General features: G+C 43.5%; 2 protein-coding genes across 3 annotated transcripts in view; both read right to left on the bottom strand.

The window, feature by feature from the left end:
• LOC140134567 (myeloid cell surface antigen CD33-like) overlaps window positions 1-23,593 on the bottom strand; it is a 336,522-nt gene that overhangs the window by 47,577 nt on the left and 265,352 nt on the right. The gene's annotated exons all lie outside the window — the stretch shown is intronic.
• On the bottom strand, window positions 1,100-21,983 carry LOC140065380 (sialic acid-binding Ig-like lectin 5). Its single transcript, XM_072112978.1, has 7 exons — window positions 21,889-21,983; window positions 16,818-17,180; window positions 14,547-14,810; window positions 10,838-11,110; window positions 5,739-6,008; window positions 2,921-3,014; window positions 1,100-1,742 (listed from the first exon to the last, which is right to left on the bottom strand). The coding sequence occupies exons 1-7, from the start codon at window positions 21,962-21,964 to the stop codon at window positions 1,622-1,624; spliced, it is 1,461 nt and encodes a 486-aa protein (XP_071969079.1). The 5' UTR covers window positions 21,965-21,983; the 3' UTR covers window positions 1,100-1,621.

Genomic DNA, 23,593 nt, shown 5'->3' with positions numbered 1-23,593 from the left:
TGAATCCCATTTTTTGAGCTAACTAGCCAATTGCACACAAATGAAGTTTTGTATGGCATTGCAGTGCCTATAGATATTCCTATGGTATTGCAGTGGTCACGGTTGTTTTTTAGCGATTTTTGCATATTTGGTATACATTTTTAGGTATGTCACCACATCACTGCACTCTAGTACATTTTTGCATTACACTAATTCATGTGCTCATGACATATTTTTATGGAGTTCATATTATTGTTCTTCACAATATAGTTAGCACTACAGTTCACTCTAGCATTGCACCTATTGACACGTTCTATTGGTATTGGTGTGCTTATTGCCACTAGACGGCACTATACCCTTATGATGTACATGTCACTTTACGCACCAATCTATATATTTATTTCTTCATGCATATAATTGTTTGCAGTCTTTAGATCGTGCACTTGCTGCTATGCACATGTCACTTTACGCACCAATCTATATATTTAATTCTTCATGCATATAATTGTTTGCAGTCTTTAGATCGTGCACTTGCTGCTATGCACATGTCACTTTACGCACCAATCTATATATTTAATTCTTCATGCATATAATTGTTTGCAGTCTTTAGATCGTGCACTTTCTACTATGCACATGTCACTTTAGCATTCAATATTAAGATATTAGGGATATATTAGATAATGGGTTAATACTGAATTATGCGTGTTTAGTATTATTTATATACATATTTATTCACCGCCATTATTGTATCCATGCTTAACCACCTATGTTTAAGTGAAGAAAGGATCCCGGCACCTCGAGGTAAGTCGAATTCAAGATTTTTTATTTGCAAGATATAATACAAAGCATAAACTTCGTACCTCGAAGTGCCGGGATCCTTTCTTCAGTTGCATTATATTCCTATCCACGAGCACGAGGTAACAGTCACCGTGTGCCGACCAACTTCAGATCAATTCACCTATGTTTAAGGTTATAAATATATTTGTGCTTGTATCTCCAAAGTAGTCCGAGATGGCTATATGCGATATTTAATCTGCCCACATCGCTGCCCTTACCTGACATGGCCAGGGGATTGCGCATTGCTTCGGCGCATGCGCGGGTCTCGGTGGCGGTCCCGCACTTCCGTCATTCGTCTTCCGGAATTCCGGCTTCCGCCCCGTGATGCCGACATGACGACCGCGGCAATGCGCTCAATATGCACCTGCCATGTAGCTAACTTCCAGGTAACATATCAGCTCATTGGTCTAAATTTGGTCACATGCTTGTGCTACACTATGTATATATATATGTGGTCCCTACCACACCACAGCACACCCCCAGGAAGAAGCGACGGCGAAACGTGCGTCGGGGTGCTGTGGTGGTGGTCAAGCCTCTCTCCTGTAGCTTTTCATCATGTCACGCCCGGGTGGGTAATACGAATTTGTAGATAATTTGGCATATACATTTGGGCCATTATAGTGGAGATGCATTTACATTGATTGACTTTTTGGACCACCACCACACTCTTTTGGTGTCTTGTGGAATATTTTATACGTTTTTTAATGTTATGTGTCTTGATTGCTGTAAATAATTTACAATAAAGATTGTTGTTATTTGATTCCCAACAAATAGTCTTTTGTCTGTGTTGGGATAGATTGTTGTCCTATATGCCTCTTTTGGTATTTCTACTTGCTTCATTCCTGCTCTCCGGATCCTTGGCCTTGGCGTTGTTGTTCGGACCCTCCATTACGTAGCTGTTGCTTCTTGAGATATTCTTTTTAACTCTATATAAAGTGTAAGAACAATAAATAAACTACATCTTATAATTATCTAAACATTTATTTATTAAAACTTATTATTGTTATTATTATTAGCAAAAAAAGTTAAAAAAAAAAAAGTCCCGGCAACAATTTGTCCAACAAAGTGACCCAACATACAGTGAAGGGTAGGGCCCCACTGAGGACTTTCCTTGTGAATCCTTGTGTAAAACCTAAAGTAGAAAATAATAAATCTGCAGCATAAATCGCTGATAGATCCTCTTGACTGTTCTGCTTATGGAAATCATCAGCTCGGCTTCCGGTATATTGTCAGTGATTGTACTGATCGTTTATCTACATTACCTGTACAACATTTACCTGCACTGTACACACCTGCGTGTTATGTATCTCTACTTATTGTAGCTTTGGTTTGCATCCATCATTGCAGTAGCCCAGTTTCCACCCCCTTACATACCCCCACTGCCCTGAACAGCAGGGGGCATCAAGCGCTGTCAGGGCCCACTGGTGGATTCACCAGAACAGAAGTGGGCCAGTCCTAGCCGGTCTAACCCCCGCACCTTACTTACCTGTACAATGTACACCTGCACCTTACATACCTGTATAATGTATATCTGCTCTATACATGCCTGTACATTGTATATCTGCACCTTAAATAACTGTACAATATATACCTGGACATTACATACCTGTACAATGTATATCTGACCCTTACTTACCTGTTCAATGTACACCTGCTCTATACATACCTGTACAATGTATACCTGCACGTTACATACCTGTACAATGTATACGTTCTCTATACATGCCTGTACAATGTATACCTGCACCTTGCATACCTGTACAATGCATTAACTGGACATTACATACCTGTACAATGTACATCTGCACCTTACATACCTGTACAATGTACACCTGCACCTTACATACCTGTACAATGTACACCTGCACCTTACATACCTGTACAATGTACACCTGCACCTTACTTACCTGTACAATGTTTACCTGCTCTTTACATACCTATTCAATGTATTTCTGACCCTTACATACATGTACAATGTACACCTGCACCTTACCTTCCTGTACAATGTATACCTGCTCTATACATACCCTTACAAAGTACACAAGCACCTTACATACCTGTATAAAGTATTACCTGTAAAATGTATTACCTGGACATTACATACCTGCAATTTTTGATTGCAAACACTGCACAAGTAATACCAAGTATAAGGAAAGCGATAATTCCTCCACCAATCAGGAGAGGCCGTGTCCAATCCACTAGAATATAAAACGAACAGTTACTATTTGGCACTGCAAAAAGGATATACATTTTTAGGAGGAAAAATTCTATAAATCACAGATAAATCACAGATCTATAAAACCTTAAAGCTGAACATCGCTTTATCCACAGGATGAGACACCCTGAAGGCTACACCTGCCATATAGAGTACGCTGTCCACTGGCCGGCAGATATCTATAGTCATGTGCGCCACCTGTTGGTCACTGCATGAAAGTCTGTGCCTTCAACTATTGGAATCCTATCTTAGCTTTGTACAGTTGTGTAATACATTACATTGGATTCTTTCATCTTTTTAGAAGAACTATACATTCTCTGGGCTCCCTGTCCAGACATTGTGATTGTTACTACACAGAATGTACGCTTCTTCTTATTCTCTATCTATATGTAGAAGGACAATTGTCTAAAATGTCCTGGGTGCTGAAGTATCACAATTTACCTTCATTAGCTGTAAAGCACAATGATTCACAAGGACGTAACTACAGAAGTAGCATCCATAGCAGCTGCTACAGGGCCCAGAGTCAATGGGGGCCCGGCCAACAGACCATCCGCACTAAATAGGAGACTACAGGTCATACTCAGTGCATCTTTTTCTAAGTGCAGCTATTTTAAGTGCAAAGAATTATACCAGAACATGAGATTATAGAATATGGCCTTGCATTCCATCAATCAATTCTCTCATTCACAGATATGTCTGCCTTATTCAGCACCAGAAGTCCCATCATCCCTTGTGTTTCTCTGCATCTCTGATGTTTATTGGTAGGTGTAAATGGATATCTGTTTCCCAGTTCTCCCTGGAGACTTCCTGACTCCTTTCTGTCTCTCTTGATTAATACCTGGTAATTGTAGCTAATTTGTCCTAGTGTATAAATTGGAAACTACAGGTCATACCTGGCCATGGTGTTACCCAATGCATGTTTTTCTAAGTGCAACTATTTTAAGTGCAAAGAATTATACCAGAATTGAACCAGAAGGGAACAAAAGGACTTTATCTGTAAGAACATCTCCAACTCCTACCTTTTAAAATGTTATCTGAAAAGCAGCATTACCTCCTTCCTCTATCACCTCTTACTCTTCTGAATCTTGTGGACTTGTGGTGGCACTTACAAAGGATGCACTGCAAAGATGGCGCTGCTGTAGGTGGCTGCCTGTCATTGGCTCCCCATGCCCTCACCACGCCCTGCAGCACCCACTTGGCCTATCACCCCCCACTAAACAGATCAGCAGCAGCAGGGGCTTCATGTTGCATAAGTATGTTTGTCTGCAACCAAGGAACCAGCCACATGTAAGAAGGCGCCTCTCAAAGCATTTATGTATTTGTATCATAATAACTGTCGCTAACTGTGTAACAATTGTCGAAACACTATGTATAAAATAATAAATAATCAATAAAGTTGTATTGTAGGATAATATGTATATTGTAACACTGGCGATGGGTTCCCCGTCGCAGGCTTACCTTCAGCCGCCATGTCCGTCCATGCTCCAGCGCCCTTATGGCGCAGGCGGCACCTCTATCCCCTTTCTTGAAGGAGCAGGGTGTGTTCCTGCAGTGTGCCTCAGCCAATCAGGGTGCACCTATAGGCTGGCATGTCCTGTTCCCTGCACCCAAGCAAAGGATCCTAGAGTTTCTAGTCTTACTGTATGGTGTTCTGCTTCTATTGTTTATCCGTGTGTGACCCCGGTCTGTTCTCTGACCTCATATTTCATCTGTGCTCCCTAGTTTATGCTTTTGGCTTGTTTTCTGATGCTTTGCTTCCTTCCACGATCATCTGCCTGTTCTTGGCTCCGCTAGTATGACGCTTGCCATGACCCCAGACCAACCTTGACTACCTGCTCTGCCTGACCCTTTGGTACCACATGTCTCTGTGCCCACTGGGCCAGCTTCTAGCTATACTGGGACATCCACAAGAGGGAGCGGCCCTGCAATCTCCAGATGCCTGTATAGGGGTAAAAAGGTGAATGTAGGAAAGGTCCAAAGGATAACGCCCTTAGTGTGGGGCTCAAAGCCAAACCAGCTAGAACTGTGGGTTCACCATCCTCTGCTTGTCACATATATAACAGGGCACATCATCCAAAGAGCCCGCAGCTTATATAAGAAATGTTGGGAGAGGGGACAGCCGGACTGGAGGACCAGGAATCTATCATCTCTACTTCCTGCCGTCCACTTACCCCATGTGGTCAGCAGCATTTGTTTATGTTCCATGTGTGTGTGATATGTATATACTCTATGTCCATATATGTAATATATTAATGATGTATGTGTGTGTATATAGGATGTGTATATGCTGTATGTATGTATTAGGTACTATGTGTGTGTATATGTGGTGTGTGTATATATTGTATGTGTGTGTATATGATGTGTTTATACTGTATACATGTCTATATACATATACTGTATGTGTGTATTTGATGTGTATGTAATGTATGTGTGTATAAGATGTGTAAATACTGTACAAATAAGTGTATAAATGAATATATGAGTGCTTTAATATGTGTGATTGTATAAACATGTGCACATGTAAAAATATGTATATTTTTTAAGGGGAAGGGGGACCTATGCAGATGTCTAGTTTCTCCTTGTTTTACCCTTCTGCTTCATCTAGAAAGAGGTACAGTATGTCCATGTCTCGTTGCTATTGTGAATCACCACATAAAGTTCTATTGATAATTTGTTTCTGCTACATCATATTACACGTCTATATTACCATAGATTGGAAGCTTCTGGGACACCGAGCCTTCCGTATTCTCGGCTGTGCACCATATATCTCCAGGACGTGACATCGCTGCTCCTTCCAGCCTGGACACTGTCCTATAGCCAGAAGATGAATTTATGGAGAACCCAGAGGTCTCGGTGACATTGATACTGTTGCTGCTCCAGGTGATACTCGCTGGAGGATTGGCCATTGCCGAACACTCACAGTATATTGCACTCAGGTTCTTTCTGCAGTGAGATTCCTGGAGGATTTGGGGCTTTTCTAATTAACATTGAAATGAAACATTAAAATAATTATACAATAAATGTAATAATGTATTATTATTTAAAGTAATAAAATGAATTACTAATGCCCAGGTGGGCAGCTGTTTAGGTGCCATGTTGGGGTTTGACCGCGGCACCTAAGAGGTTTACTAACTGCCACAATCCCTGCCAGCAACTGACGGAAACAGTAAGTGTATAATAAAGTCGAAATCTGCTGTGTATGGAGAGGGCTCAGCCCCTTTGGGGTCATTTTACGTTGACCAATCCTGATGGGGTAAATGGCCAGTGTTGCCCCCCCCCCTCCCTCCTAGACTGTGGATACATGAGTTGAGTTTGCTGTGGAGTGTCTTCTGTAGAAATATCTGAATCAAAATTTAGGCAAACAGTAAAAATCACCCCCCCCCCCCCCCATTATCCTTTGCAGTAGAAAGGCCGACATCCATTAAATTTGCAGCAATCATTGATTTGTTTAGCATTGGTTACTGTGTTCTGTGATGTGCATTGGTCAGAACATGTTACTGCAGATCAGTTCCAGTACATTTGAAGAGGTTCGGACCACTACACAGAGAGTGGCGCCGCCTGCTTTATGTTCCTATCATTATCTGCTATGGACATGTGATCTACGCAAGTGCAAGTTGTTGGACCCATGCCAATATAATATTGATGAACTAACACATGGAAATCCCCTTAAAGCTGGTTCTGGTCCCTAAAGCCGCGTCATTATGTATTTACAATGCAGGAGTTATGAGGCTTTTTGAGCAACAGAGTAACCCCAGTTGCAGTGGAAAATAAAAAAAAAAAATACCAAAGGTCTATTAAAAAAGTAAAAAAAAAAAGAATTCAAATGGTCCTTTCTCCGCCTCATACATGTAAGTAATAAATACCATAATGTAAGGGCTGCAAAAAGATTCAGGGCCAGGAATTTTCTTTTAGCCCTCGCTGTTGCAGAGATATCAATCCTAGCATCTGACCATTGTAAAACTGTCAGAGAGGAGGGACTGGAGCAGCGAAAGAGGGGATGTGTGTGTTATAATAATCTCCTCTCTGAGACTGCCCGATCAGCAGCAGGGAATATCAGAGAAGCGACTGTGGAGTGCACAGTGTGATCTCTCTCTGCTCATCTAGATGATGATGTGTTTACATTCCATTAATATTATAATATTATAATATTGCGTTTAAATAAATGCAATTTTATGTAATTGGGATGCAAAAGGGATGTGATGCAAATGCAATGTTAATATAGAAGAAATGCAAACGCAATGTGAACACAAAAGCAGTATTACTGCAAATGCAATCTAAACTCAATGGGGCACATTTACTTACCCGGTCCGTTCGCGATCCAGCGGCGCGTTCTCTGCACTGGATTCGGGTCCGGCCGGGATTCATCAAAGCAGTTCCTCCGACGTCCACCAGGTGGCGCTGCTGCGCTGAAGTCCGCTGGAATGCCTCGAAATACACCGGCCTATCCAGGATGAAGGTGAGTGAAATTTTCGCGACACAATTTTTTTTTTAAATGCGGCGGTTTTTCCGAATACGTCGGGTTTTCGTTCGGCCACGCCCCCCGATTTCCGTCGCGTGCATACCGGCGCCGATGCGCCAAATTCCGATCGCGTGCGCCAAAAACCCGGGGCAATTCAGGTACAATCGGCGCAAATCGGAAATATTCGGGTAACACGTCGGGAAAACGCGAATCGGGCCCTTAGTAAATGACCCCCAATGTGAATGCAAACTCAATGGGGCCCCCAATGTGTCTCACTTTCTAAGGGTCCGCGGACCACACTATCATCGAAATATCTCACGATTTCCGATGTGTGGCCCATTTAGAAGGGATTTTTTGGCGCACACGATCAGGCTTTGGCGCATCGACGTCGGCTTTCATGCAACAGAAATCGGGGGGGGGGGGGCATCTGACAATCCAATGGATTCAGACCGAGCGCGGGATTTAACATTCAAATTTGTGTCGCAAGCCAATGCACTTACATGCACCAGGAAGAAGAAGGTGAACTTGGTGTGGGTGGACCTGAGCGGGGAAACGACACATGCAGGATATTGGGCACAGGATCTACGTGGGTCGCAGGCACAGGATCATCGGGGAATGCACCTTTGGGATCGCAACTCGGACGGGTAAGTAAATGTGCCCCAATGTTTAAAACACCAGTCCTAATGAATTTCCCACTGTGAAAACACAACATCTAGATCTGCATAGAGAGATCATAATGGGGCTCATTTACTTACCCGTCTGATGAAGTTCCCCCGAAAGTGCACAGTCCGTGTATAATGCGCTGTGTGGGGAGTCACTAAGATCGTGCACCCGATATACTGCATGTGTCGCTTCCTCGCTCAGGTCCCCGGAGTTCACCTTCTTCTTCCTGGTGCATGTAAGTGCATTGTCCGTGTATAATGCGCTGTGCGGGGAGTCACTAAGATCGTGCACCCGATATCCTGCATGTGTCGCTTCCTCGCTCAGGTCCCCGGAGTTCACCTTCTTCTTCCTGGTGCATGTAAGTGCATTGTCCGTGTATAATGCGCTGTGCGGGGAGTCACTAAGATCATGCGCCCGATATCCTGCATGTGACACTTCCCCGCTCAGGTCCCCGGAGTTCACCTTCTTCTTCCTGGTGCATGTAAGTGCATTGTCCGTGTATAATGCGCTGTGCGGGGAGTCACTAAGATCCTGCGTCCGATATCCTGCATGTGTCGCTTCCCCGCTCAGGTCCCTGGAGTTCACCTTCTTCTTCCTGGTGCATGTAAGTGCATTGTCCGTGTATAATGCGCTGTGCGGGGAGTCACTAAGATCCTGCACCCGATATCCTGCATGTGTCGCTTCCCCGCTCAGGTCCCTGGAGTTCACCTTCTTCTTCCTGGTGCATGTAAGTGCATTGTCCGTGTATAATGCGCTGTGCGGGAAGTCACTAAGATCGTGTGCCCGATATCCTGCATGTGTCACTTCCCTGCTCAGGTCCCCGGAGTTCACCTTCTTCCTCCTGGTGCATGTAAGTGCATTGTCCGTGTATAATGCGCTGTGCGGGGAGTCACTAAGATCCTGCACCCGATATCCTGCATGTGTCGCTTCCCTGCTCAGGTCCCAGGAGTTCACCTTCTTCTTCACGGTGCATGTAAGTGCATGGCTTGCAACACAATTTTAAAATTAAACCCTGTGCTTTAGCCGAATCAGTCAGATTGTCCGAAGGCCCGTCTCCCCCCCTCCCTCCCCTGACAATCCCAGCACAGACACCTGTTAAATACCTGTCACAGCCGCGCAAAACCCAAAAATGTCAGAAAGTCCGACAAAAGTGCGATCTGCGACCCTCAGTAAAAAAGCCCCAATGTGTACTCCACAGCAGCTTCTCTGACATTGTCTGCCACTGATTGGACAGTATAACAGAAGATTAGCCTCCTTTTCTGCACTACCACCTCCTCCTTGACAGTACACAGGATTACTCTATAATGGTCAAAAACTGGGCTTGATATCTATGTAATCAGCGACGTTATAAAGAAAATTCAAGGTGCTCCTGAATCTGTGTAGCAGCCCATACAGCATGGTGTGTTCATCTAAACAGGTTTGAGGTAGTAAAGGGTGGTAAAGGGTCCTCAAAAAAAACATTAAAAAATGTTCCCCTAAAATGTGTTTGTGTTTGCTTCATCAGTGTATACCACATTCAGTTTTCTGAAAACAGATGTGATCAAAATTGATGGCATAAAGTGCTAGATACTATTAAAGGGCTTGTCCAGACTTTAGCATAAATGTATATAAGGATTGACGGTGCAAAAAAACCCCAACACACTACACAGGCAACTGCACATAGTACACACTGCACATAGTACACAGGACACTGCACATAGTACACACTGCACATAGTACACAGGACACTGCACATAGTACACACAGCGCATAGTACACAGGACACTGCACATAGTACACACTGCGCATAGTACACAGGACACTGCACATAGTACACACGGCACATTGTACACACTGCACACAGTACACACAGCACATAGTACACACTGCACATAGTACACACCCTGCACATAGAACACAGGACACTGCACATAGTACACACTACACATAGTACACACTGCACATAGTACACACTGCACATAGTACACACTGCACATAGTACACAGGACAGTGCACATAGTACACACTGCACACAGTACACAGGACAGTGCACATAGTACACACTGCACATAGTACTCACTGCACATAGTACACACTGCAAACAGTACACACAGCACATAGTACACACTGCACATGGTACACACTACACATAGTACACCCTGCACATAGTACACACTGAACATAGTACACACCCTGCACATAGTACACACTACACATAGTACACACTGCACATAGTACACACTGCACATAGTACACACCCTGCACATAGTATACACACTACACATAGTACACAGGATACTGCACATAGTACACAATGCACATAGTACACACTGCATATAGTACACAGGACACTGCTCATAGTACACACTACACATAGTACACCCTGCACATAGTACACACTGCACATAGTACACAGGACACCGCACATAGTACACCCTGCACATAGTACACACTACACATAGTACACACTGCACATAGTACACACTGCACATAGTACACAGGTTACTGCACATAGTACACAATGCACATAGTACACACTGCACATAGCACACACTGCACTGTTTGCTAAATGTGCCCTAACATGTGAGTTTTTGCACTTGTTTTTTTAATGGCCTTTACTTTTTCATCTACACAAGACACTGACTGGATCCTTGCATCATATCATTCACACTACATTATATTTCATAGTAGCCATCATGTATTACCATAGATTGGAAGCTTCTGGGACTCTGAGCCTTCCGTATTCCCGGCTGTGCACCACAGATCTCCAGGAGGTGACATCACTGATCCTTCCAGCCTAGACACTGTGTTATAGCCATGAGAAGATGACTTTATGGAGAACCCAGACGTCTCGGTGACATTGATACCGGTGCTGCTCCAGGTGATACTCGCTGGAGGATTGGCCATTGCCGAACACTCACAGTATATTACAGTCATGTTCCTCTTGCATTGCAAGCCCTTGAAGATTTCAGGCTTTTCTACAACAGAAGGAATATATTTTAAAAGCTTAAAGGGAGTCTTCAACTCTTAAATTACTTATAAGGCAACAACATTCTGTTCTAGGGACACGGTGGGAAATTGACAGCTTTCTTTACAGGGACTTTGCCAATTATGGCCACCTTGCAGGCATGTGAGTACTTATAGCCATTGACACTCAGCAGGGGGATTCTGAGAAATATGCCAATGCTTTTCCAGGATGGGATGAGTAAAACATTGCCTCTTATCTACCTTGTAAAGCATCTACCCAAACATTAAGCAAGACTTTCAAGAAACCCAATGTCATGATGCCGGATTAAGCCAAACCAGTAGATCTATTCCCAACAGATTCCCAACTGTAAACAGCAATGTTTTGGTGTGGTTACATCTCATCAATGCAGGGAACTGATTTAGCTGAATGACTTGGGTCGGAATGAGTTCTCCTTATGGAGAGTTTGCCAATTAAGGACGTCTTGCAGGTATGTGGAGACTTATAGCTATTGACTCTCCACTGGGGGATTCTGGGAAAAATGCAAATACGTTTTCCAGGATAGAATGAGGAAAACCACACCTCTTTTAACTTTTAGACAGCTCCTTTAACATCAAGCATGACTTTTAAGGTTGATGTCAAGGGGGCTGTCTTACAAGGTAGCCAAAGGAGGAAATGTTTTCGTTATCCGATCCTGGAAACCATATTTTTATATGATATTTCCCAGTTCTTGGGACAGTAACTCCACATGGGTGCTCTGGGAGATGTGATTATGCCATGACTGTACCATGAATATGATCTACTATGAGCTGTGACTAGAATAGTATATCCAAGGTTTCAAGTTAATTTGGAGAGGGGGGGGGGCTGCTTTAATAACGAAGATGACCTAAGAGAAAGTGACAAGACATAATAATAACAAAAGAGGAAAAGATCCTAAACAGATTCACTTCTTCTAAACTGAAAACTATAAAACCTCAGGGCTAAAAATAAGTGTCCTGGAACCAACAATAACAGGGAAATTTATCAAGTAGCTATTTATTTTTTCCGGCTTTAAACTACATAGAACCAGTACAGCAAAACAGAAGGTGGCTAAAAACCACCCACCAGTAGCCCATGCCGGGGCAAAGACAATAATAATAGCAGTAACATGGAATACTTCATAGCAAAGGACATAGAAGGAATGAAGAAGAAGGAGATAGGGTTTGGCGATGGGTTAAAGAGAGATAAATAAAAACTAAAAGGTAGGGGAAGGAGACATAGACGAAACGCTCGATTCGCCACTCTACAAGAGACATAGACTGGATCTGCAATGCATTATGGGTAATGAGGACCAAGGAGGTCCCTATATCTGGGGGAATAATGAAAGGTGATCCAGTGAGACAAGGTGTGGCGAAATCTGTCAGCCTCATCTGGATCCGATTGTACCAGATTTTCCATACGGTAAATGTTTCTAAGTCTACCTCCACACTTAACGACAGACCGTGATCTGTAGATTGCCAGTGCGCTGGCGTACACACACATGCACCGTTGAGGAAGTGTTTTTAATCATAGATTTCTTATAACAGATATGGACAGGGAAGATTTAGGAGGATTAGAACAAGATCACCAACCATCCGCCGGTCAACTGATGTGTCATTGTTCCTACGTCTGTCCAGAATTGCCGTAAGCTGAAGCCTCCACAGAAAGTGTAGGGCACCTTCTACTGAGCCACAACGCCAACACAGAGGGGAGACATCCGGAAACATCTTGTGTAATACCCCGTTGTGCTGCCAGTCCCCTGGGTCTGTATCTACCATCTTTACTCCAGATTCTGAATAAGTTTTTTTCTTCTCAGCAGTTTTGGTGTTTATGTTGTATGGGAATGTAGCCTCTTCGAAATGGTTCATTGCTGAGCTCTACATTTATCTCTGCAGTTTTGAGTCATACAGAGGTGTCTCCAGGTCATACACATTTCTGTACTTATGGTAATAAATACTTTCCTGGCATGGGCTCCATCTTCATGCTGTGTGCTGTATTTTTAAAAGGTTTTTTTTTTTTTTATCACTGTGTTAATGAGATTAATATAGTCTATAAGATGTCTATGTGACTTTCTCCTTGTATTGGGGTTATGTGTGGAGAATGGTGGGTGAGGGTAAGTCCTGCTTGTCCCCTCTCCTGTATCTAGGTGCTGAATTCTAGTTAGTTGAGTAGCTTCAGAATAAAACTCTATGGGGGATATTTATTAGGACCTCTGCGCACCGCTTATTGCTAGCTTTTGCGGGTATTTTCCCCAATCTGCCACCTTCACGCCAGTGGGGCGTGAAGGGGCGTGAAGGGGGGGCGCAGCCGGACGAGAGTGGGCCGGCGCGGGGCGTTACTGTCCCCGCGCCTGCGCACTCGCTGTTGCCGGCGACTTTTCATACGCTGCGCTGCTGGCAGCCCGATACATCATGAGGCAAAGCCTCTTGATGTATCGGGCTGCGAATTTGCAGCGGCGGGGCTATCATACGCTGGAGCACGAGCGCCAGCTTATGATAAGTATCCCCCTATGTCTGGAGGGGTTATATCCCCATGGGAGTGAGCAAACTGCAACAAAGTCTGGGACAATTAGCACAATTATCTACACAGTTTTATAAGACTTATTAACTCCCCACAAATGCCCCTTCCTAATGGCATCACTTATTATTCTCTGTAATGTACTGGGAAGCTGGAAAAAATTCAAAAGTGGCGGGATAAAAAACACAACTCACAATAGTTGTTACATATTCTAGCAATTGTTTTTATACCCATTAAGCAGTTAAAATTATACTTCTTTTTAATTCCTTGGGGCAGAACGATTACAGAGATGCCCAAGTTTTATAGTATTTGTTATCTTTTGTTACCAAAAAGGAACCTATCACTAGAGATGAGTGGTTCTGGTGTTCAGTTTCAGCCGCCTGAACCAGACATATTGCGGGATTGGATGCCAGCAACTAGCCAAGATTATGATTGGCCAGGGGGGAACCCAATTGCTAAACCCGACCAATGGATCCTCTCATCTCTACCTGACACATCTAACATGCTACATAAACCACAAACGCAAACTTATTCAAGCAAGTTAAAGAGGCGGGAGAGCTCTAGGATCCAGCCAAGCTCCATCGACCTCCTCATGGCTGCTCAGGTTTGTACCCTTCACACTGCCGCTCTGTTCCATGTTGCTCCATTCCCATGAAATCCTGGTGCACCCGTCATTGTGGTGTTAGCCCTGTGTGACTCCATCGGTAACACCAGTGCACCGTACATGCTTATCATAGAAACCTGGTATGAGAGACTGTAACAACAAGACTAAGACCCTGACCACCATATTGTAACTAAAGTACTACTCACGGCCACTTATGTCTTTCCAAAATCCTGGTATGGACAAGTATCTCACCATGAAAAGGGACAAAATATCCAACATCTAAGCTGTTTACAAAGTTACATGTACTTACTGTAGACATGAAGAAGAAGGGTTTTCTGAGTCGTCTTCCCCTTGGAGTGTGACATCTCACATGTGATGGTTGTGCCGTGATCATCTAGTGATGGGGTAAATGTTATAGAAGGTGAATTCTTCCAGATATCAGGGACATTACTCTTCCTCCATTGGAAAGTTAAGGATGTAGCAGGACAGTTCCCAGGAGGAGAGCAGGTCACTGTCTTCTCCACACCAGCAATCACTGACCCAAGATCTGAGATGACCGGTTCTTCTGTGAGATCTACACAATGAACAATTAGCAAGAAATAATTTCAGAAAATGTATACTGGTAATATTATTAATGTTGTGTTGCAATTATCCTTTGTTATGGCTTGTATTAGGGGTTTGCAGTGTACACAGAAAATGCATTCTACAAATTAAAAATCTGTATTGTGCAGCATTGAAGGACCAGCAAATTTCAACGCTGTTGGGGGTAGTCTCTACCAGCTTTCAACATCCAAAGACTATAATTTTCCAATATTTGCTTCATTTAGCTCCCTCTCATTGGTTAGTGGATGTTTGTGATCAATGATTTTCAAGTCGAGCTGCATATTTTTAGGGGTCTGGACTGTGGCTGCATATAGCAAACACATGTATATGCCGTGCTGTAAATCCTTCCATTGTAGCTGTGACTGTGTGTTTTGGGGGTCTTCTGCTAAAAGGTGAAGTCTCCTGCATCCTCTAGCAGGCTATCCTCCAGGATTGTCTTGTATTTATCCTCACCCACATTCACATCAGCTCTGAACAATTTCCTCCTCCCTGCTGAAGCTTGGTCTCCTCCAGGGCTGAAGCTTGGTCTCCTCCAGGGCTGAAACTTGGCCTACTGCATGCTGAAGCTTGAACTACTCCATGCTGAAGCTTGGCCTCCTCCATGCTGAAGCTTGGCCTCCTCCATGCTGAAAATTGGCCTCCCCCATACTGAAGATTGGCCTCCCCCATGCTAAAACTTGGTCTCCTCCCTGCTGAAGCTTGATCTCCTCCATGCTGAAGCTTGGTCTCCTCCATGCTGAAGCTTGGCCTACTCCATGCTGAAGCTTGGCCTACTACATGCTGAAGCTTGGCCTCCTCCATGCTAAAGCTTGGTCTCCTCCATGCTGGAGCTTGGTCTCCTCCATGCTGGAGCTTGGTCTCCTCCATGCTGGAACTTGTCCTCCTCCATGCTGATGCTTGGTATCCTCCCTGCTGAAGCTTGGTCTCCTCCCTGCTGAAGCTTGGTCTCCTCCCTGCTGAAACTTGGTCTCCTCCCTGCTGAAACTTGGTCTCCTCCCTGCTGAAACTTGGTCTCCTCCCTGCTGAAACTTGGTCTCCTCCATGCTGGAGCTTGGCCTCCTCCATGCTGGAGCTTGTCCTCCTCCATGCTGGTGCTTGGTCTCCTCCCTGGTGAAGCTTGGTCTGCTCCCTGCTGAAGCTTGGCCTCCTCCATGCTGGAACTTGGCCTCCTCCCTGCTGGAGCTTGGCCTCCTCCATGCTGAAGCTTGTCCTCCTCCATGCTGGTGCTTGGTCTCCTCCCTGGTGAAGCTTGGTCTGCTCCCTGCTGAAGCTTGGCCTCATCCATGCTGGAATTTGGTCTCTTCCCTGCTGAAACTTGGTCTCCTCCCTGCTGAAACTTGGTCTCCTCCCTGCTGAAACTTGTTCTCCTCCCTGCTGAAACTTGGTCTCCTCCATGCTGGAGCTTGGCCTCCTCCATGCTGAAGCTTGTCCTCCTCCATGCTGGTGCTTGGTCTCCTCCCTGGTGAAGCTTGGTCTGCTCCCTGCTGAAGCTTGGCCTCCTCCATGCTGGAATTTGGCCTCCTCCCTGCTGAAGCTTGGCCTCCTCCCTCCTGAAGTTTGGCCTCCTCCCACTATATTTCATGGTAAGTTCTAGGGTATGTGTAGTAGGGTTTTCTTCCAGCGTTTTGGTATTTAGGATAAAATGTTCAATTTAGATCTCTCTCTGGGGGCTTTAACGGGTTAATATATACATGTCACACTTTTCACACTTTTCAGTTTTTAAATTTCACACAATATGCAGAAGCAGCCCTCATTCTCTTTGCACGTCACATGCATTTGATGCTTTCTGTTGTTCTTTCAGAAAAAAAAAATTGTGGCTGTAAAATTGAAAAATGAGAAAAGTTCAAAAGGTGTGAAGACTTTTGCATCCTCCTGTATGATTCAGAGTATATTGTTTACACAGTCTCTAACAGTCTCTTCCGGTTGTTCTTGTGACCTTAGCTATTTCTGACAATACGACACAGTCGCTCACACTTACCAGTCACAGTTATTGTGGTTTTCACCTCTTTGTAATAGCTATAACTGTCTGCACTGTTTTTCCCGTCTTCATATCGGAAGTAATATTCCCCATTATCTTCCCTCCCGGCGTCAGTTATGGTCAGGCTGCAGTCTCCAGTATCGGGATTTCCCGTCAGATGGAAGTTTGTTTTTTGGCCATTATTAGATTTATGATTAGTGGCCACAATATCATTCAATGTTCCTTTCCAGTATCCAGTGGAATCTGTGAATCTGTTCTTATAGTCGGCAGTGAAGGTACAAGGAATGGAGACACAGAGACCCTCCTGGACCCTGACACTAGAAGCCACAGTAATAGAATATCCCGAGACTTGACATGTGACACCTGCAGAAGGAAAGAGGACAGAATTAAGGTTTATCTTTACGTAAAGGGAACCTGGCAATTTTGGTTTGGATGCATTTCAAAAAACAACTCTCAGCCCCCACCTTTGTGCTCCTCTACAGCTCCTCCCTACTGCTCCTGCATAGCCTAGTGCGCTGACATCAGTGTGGAAGGGAGGAGCTGTACAGGAGCACAAAGATGGATGCAGCCTGCAGTACAGACAAGTCACATGTTGTTTTTGAATTGCATCCAAACCAAAGCTCAGCCCCAGTGACTACCCCAGGATTTTGTCAGGGTGCAAGGTAAGTTATAACACACAATTATATTGTAATGCAAATGCTTATAAAAGGCAGAGAGGTATTTTTGCACTGCAGGTGTCATGGGCTTTTGCAACCTGTCTTTAGTGAAAATGGATTTCCTGGTGACAGGTTCCCTTTGATTTTAAATTGTAATCTAATGACTAGAAGTATAGAATATACAGTACAATGAAACATAGATGGAGACCATAAGACTTTGAGCTTGGAGAACCTTCACATTTACAATCTGCACCACAGTCGGATCAGAACAAGTATTAACCACTTTGTTATCATTGGTCTCAGAACAGTTTGAGATGACGAGTCCAGACATATACATACAGTTCTTCAATTAGATTTCCTGTGTGAAGATAATTTCTCTTAAATGTAGTCATTTGGTCCCGTAGAAACAAGACTGTGTTCCTTGATACGACCACCTCTGCTGGAGTGATTGAAAAAAAAACCTAAAAGTTTTTGTGTATGAAATGTCCAGGAGTTACTGCATGTCCCAAAGCCGTCCTATGGTAATAAACGCTGAATCCAGGAGGTCAGGCAGGACTCAATAGAGCATGTCTGGCCCCTGCTGCCAGAGTGTGGGGTGGTCGTAACCAAGGAAGCCATCTCGTTTCTAAGGAACAACATGGCTGCATTTCTGAGAAATTATCTTCACACAGGAACATTTATTTTTATAATATCCAAATAAGGAAATTATTACAAATGACAAATTAATTACATTAAATGTAATATAAGGGAAAACCCCTTTAACCTTTAACCATGTACTGTGAATTTACTTGCTTCCATTTCAGCATGAGACTAGATTCTTTTTCTTTAACAGACACAGGAGTTCTTTTAAGCAGATCCCCACCATGTGAGGTTTTGTCCTGTTTGTGCATTGGTCAATGTTGCTTTTGAAATATTTGTTTCATTTTGTAACAATCGCGCATTGAGTGTAGGCCCGAAATGCGTCAGCTGTAATGTATGTCCTTGTTATCAATTGTTTAAAAGAAGAAATAAAGTATTAAATGTTTTACTCCAGTAACGGGATCCATTTCCTGTTACAACCTTGTGCTACTCTGCACCCCGGACAGCTCATCCCGATGTACGGGCACACAATATGATCAGTCTATTTATTGTATTGAAGGAACATCTCCAGGGGTATATATATGTTTTACGTGTGTATTTACATGTGTATATATGATATATATTTGATTTATGGTATTGATCTCCACAATTGCTCTCTATAAGGATGAATTCACATGAACGTATTCCCGCCAGGCCGTAGCTGGGTTGGCATATGATCGGAGCCATGGAGAGAAGGAGGGTTGACCCATCCCCTCTACACAGAGATACAGCCCCGTAACGCAGTCCACATAGGACATGTCTATATCGCACCGTGCGCCTATTGCCAGCCTATGGGGGATGTCTGTATGGCTGCAATCTTGTGCCCGTACATGCAACCCCCTATGCCCTAGCCGTATAATTCCCTCATCTCATATCAGTTAAAAAAGATTATAAAATGCCATGGACGGGCCGCTAGAGCTGGCACAAGGGACCTACTTTAAAAAAATCCAGGCTCTTAATAAATCTGTCCAGTTCTCACATAATTTTTGGAAGCCCAGTGGTGGGGGCACAGGGAGAGCCTCCATCTGCTTATTTCAGTTTCTCCATTTTTGGTCCCTTCCCCTTCCTGTATCACACTTCCTTCTGTGTTTTTTTTTTTTTTTTTCTGTCCTTTTCTATTGCTTCTCCTTTATCTGTCATCATTGGAATTTGTTTGGTATATACGGCAGTTTTTCGGTTCTCAATACTCCTAATATTCTGTGCCCACTAAGTGCCCACTAAGAACAACACATTAAACAATTATGTTAAAAATATAATACATGACGGTTTTAATATCTACTTTTAACCCTTTTGTGCTTCCTTTCAACTCCCCTTCTTTATCTTTATCCATATATTTTTTTTACTTTTATGTTTCCAGAGCTGTAGGGGGGCTCGAGGGCTCGTTATCCGTGTTACTCCATTGTTAAGGCATTTAATATTCTATGTCGGTTTCTCCATTTCACCATATTTTGGCTCCAATAACTTTTCCATACTTTTGTGTGCGGAGATGTGTAAGGTGTCATTTTTGTGGGATGTTATGACATTTTTATTGCTAGCATTTTCGGGTCTGTTCAACCATTTTATCACTTTTTTAAATTTTTTATGTTTTGCAAAATGGTGAAAAAAGGGGCATAAGTCTTGCAGTAAATGGAGAATGTGCTATGGGGATATAGAACCTGCCCAATGACAGGTCCTGGAGTCTCATACATGGGAACATATCGTCATACCCTAACAATGTCATTGGAAGCACTATCCCATTCAAGAAGGGGGCCCCCACGCACCTCTATATTTATAATTATATAACATGATATCTTCATGTCCAAAAATCTAAATCTAAAAATGATTATCAGATTTGATGTAACTTGAAATTAATAAAAAATTCCAAATGTTGAATCGACAAATTTTTTCTATCTGGCAAAACATAAAATTTGGAATAAAAAGTGAAACATTCCACAGCTCCAAGAACCTAAATATGAAAAATGTATGGATGTGAGAATATGGCAAAAAACTAAATTACATTTTTAAAAAAATCATTTTTTTCAAATGTATAAAACATACAAATAATTTCCGTGATTGACCCAAAGAATTTATGGAGGTGTCATTTGGAGTGCACAGCCATAAAACAAAGCCTGTAAGAAATTGTGAGAACTGTTCTCTAACTTCCCCATGCACTGCATGTAATATTACGTGGTGCCACTAGGACGTCCATATAGTTACTCATATGACAAGCCACCATAGAAAACCATATAAAACTACAAGCTGGTTTTATGGTAGTTAGAGATGAGCAGACTTGAAGTTTCATTTTGGGTTTGAAGTTCGGGTGAATCCCACACAACCCAGACATATCATAAGATTGGGGACCAAACAGCCAATCTGGCATTTTGATGCTACTATCCATGGCTGTGATTGGCCGGGGGGACACCCTGGCTTATTGTAGCAATGGAAAGCAGCCGGACTGGCTGTTTGCCCTGCTGCATTTATTAAGAACACCACTGTTTGGAGCACCTTTATCCCACCCCCAACAAGCGTGCACCCACCCATTCCCTTCTAACTACTACTATTGCTGTTCTGCTCTGGACTTTCTATGAGAAATTCGGAGTTTAAGGAAATCAAACTATCAAAATCCTTCATGATAAACCATGTTTTCTGTTACCCATTAGCATAATTTGAAAAGTTGATTTTAGAAGGAAGGAGAGCACAGGAGTACGTCCTCGTTGGACATTCCGGATCGGGGATCGCGCAGGGATCGGGTAAGTAAATGTGCCCCATTATATTCAAGGACTATCACACACTAAAGAATCATTTTACAATAGTCATATTGAGTTACTTTAAAAACTGAAAAAATATACCATATATACTTGAGTATAAGCCGACCCAAGTATAAGCCGAAACCCCTAATTTTGACACAAAAAAACTGGAAAAACCTATTGACTCGAGTATAAGCCGAGGGTGGGAAATGCATTGGTCACAGCCCCCCAGTATATAGCCTGCCAGCCCCCTGGAGTACATAGCCAGCCAGCCCCTGTAGTATATAGCCAGCCAGCACCATGGAGTATATAGCCTGCCAGCCCCTGGAGTATATAACCTGCCAGCCCCATGGAGTATATAGGCTGCCTACCTGCCCCCTCAAGTATATAGCCTGCCTACCCTCTCGAGTATATAGCCTGTCTGTCTGCCCCCCTCGAGTATATAGCCTGTCTGAACCCCGAATATATAGCCTGCCTGAACCCCGAATATATAGCCTGCCTGCCTGCCCCCTCGAATATATAGCCTGCCTGCCTCCTCAAGACTGTGGCGGACCAGGACCTGATGTCGGAGCCACTATGGATGCCGGGGAATGTCAGAAGGTGAGTTGACATTTTGTTTTTTTCCTTGACTCGAGTATAAGCCGAGTTAGGGTTTTTCAGCACATTTTTTGTTCTTAAAAACTAGGCTTATACTGGAGTATATATATTGTACATTACAGAAAAAATTTTTTTTAAGGTATTTAAAAAAAAGTTCTGGTCTTTAAACCATAAATGCCCCAGGGATTAATGCCCTTTAATGTCTGGTCAGAAAGCAGTTGAGGCCACAGTTTAACGTGACAGACAGTGTTGTGTTATACAAAACCCAGACTTTCGTTGTGTGACATCACAGCGCAGGGCGCTTCACAGGGAAATATACAAGTAGATGACCCCTTTAAGAAGTTGTTGTTAGTAGATTAAAGTTTAGATTTCTATAAATGAGGAGCATGTGAATAGAGCAGAGGATTATGGGATACATCCGAATAATTATATATCGTAATAATAATATATGGCATGAGACTAGGATGTACTTACCTCTCCACAGCCAACATAGGGTAATGGTGGTCAGAAATAACCTTACACCACAGAGCTCATTACTCTTCATCCCCATCTTAAAGATCTGCAGAAGACCTTATAATGACGGCTGAATATGAAGGAAATTAGAGATGTACAAGTGAGAACAGAAACTCCTCTCCTGGGCTTTACTTCTCAGTTCTTGTGTTAATAATAACCCCCCCCCCCCTTTCCTGTTACTTTACTGCATATTATTTATTTACAGAAAACAGAAAACAAAATATCGATACCCGTGCACGCTCACATGAGACTGGGCTCCAAAATATCATTACCAGTGCACGCTCACATGAGACTGGGCTCCAAAATATAATTACCAGTGCACGCTCACATAAGACTGGGATCCAAAATATCAATACCAGTGCACGCTCACATGAGACTGGGCTCCAAAATATCGATACCAGTGCACGCTCACATGAGACTAGGCTCCAAAATGTCAATACCAGTGCACGCTCACATGAGACCAGGCTCCAAAATATCGATACCAGTGCACGCTCACATGAGACTGGGCTTCAAAATGTCAATAACAGTGCACACTCACATGAGACTGGGCTCCAAAATATCAATACCAGTGCACACTCACATGAGACTGGGCTCCAAAATGTCATTACCAGTGCACGCTCACATGAGACTGGGCACCAAAATGTCATTACCAGTGCACGCTCACATGAGACTGGGCACCAAAATGTCAATACCAGTGCACGCTGACATGAGACTGGGCTCCAAAATATCATTACCAGTGCACACTCACTTGAGACTGGGCACCAAAATGTCATTACCAGTGCACGCTCACATGAGACTGGGCACCAAAATGTCATTACCAGTGCACGCTCACATGAGACTGGGCACCAAAATGTCAATACCAGTGCACGCTCACATGAGACTGGGCTCCAAAATATCATTACCAGTGCACGCTCACATGAGACTGGGCTCCAAAATATCATTACCAGTGCACGCTCACATGAGACTGGGCTCCAAAATATAATTACCAGTGCACGCTCACATAAGACTGGGATCCAAAATATCAATACCAGTGCACGCTCACATGAGACTGGGCTCCAAAATATCGATACCAGTGCACGCTCACATGAGACTAGGCTCCAAAATGTCAATACCAGTGCACGCTCACATGAGACCAGGCTCCAAAATATCGATACCAGTGCACGCTCACATGAGACTGGGCTTCAAAATGTCAATAACAGTGCACACTCACATGAGACTGGGCTCCAAAATATCAATACCAGTGCACACTCACATGAGACTGGGCTCCAAAATGTCTATACCAGTGCACGCTCATATGAGACTGGGCTCCAAAATATCGATACCAGTGCACGTTCACATGAGACTGGGCTCCAAATTATTGATACCAGTGCAGGCTCACATGAGACTGTGCTCCAAAATATCAATACCAGTGCACGCTCACATGAGACTGGGCTACAAATTATTGATACCAGTGCATGCTCGCATGAGACTGGGCTCCAAAATGTTGATACCAGTGCACGCTCACATGAGACTGGGCTCCAAAATATCGATACCAGTGCATGCTCACATGAGACTGGGCTCCAAATTATTGATACCAGTGCACGCTCACATGAGACTGGGCTCCAAAATATCAATACCAGTACAGTCTCACACGAGACTAGGCTCCAGAATGTCAATACCAGTGCAC

This window comes from Engystomops pustulosus, chromosome 6, assembly GCF_040894005.1.
Source record: "Engystomops pustulosus chromosome 6, aEngPut4.maternal, whole genome shotgun sequence".
Taxonomy (NCBI): Eukaryota; Metazoa; Chordata; class Amphibia; order Anura; family Leptodactylidae; genus Engystomops; species Engystomops pustulosus.
The sequence above is the reverse complement of the archived record's forward strand: the minus strand, read 5'-3'. Positions and strand labels throughout refer to the sequence as shown.

Bases quoted from the DNA above. Each gene is read 5' to 3' on its own strand.
- LOC140065380 (XM_072112978.1), bottom strand. From the start codon at position 21,964: ATGGGGATGAAGAGTAATGAGCTCTGTGGTGTAAGGTTATTTCTGACC. The intron at 14,811-16,817 runs GTAAGTGTGAGC...TTCATTGTGTAG, and splicing joins AACCACAATAACTGTGACTG to ATCTCACAGAAGAACCGGTC. The intron at 3,015-5,738 runs GTAATATAGACG...TTTATATTCTAG, and splicing joins CCAGAAGCTTCCAATCTATG to TGGATTGGACACGGCCTCTC.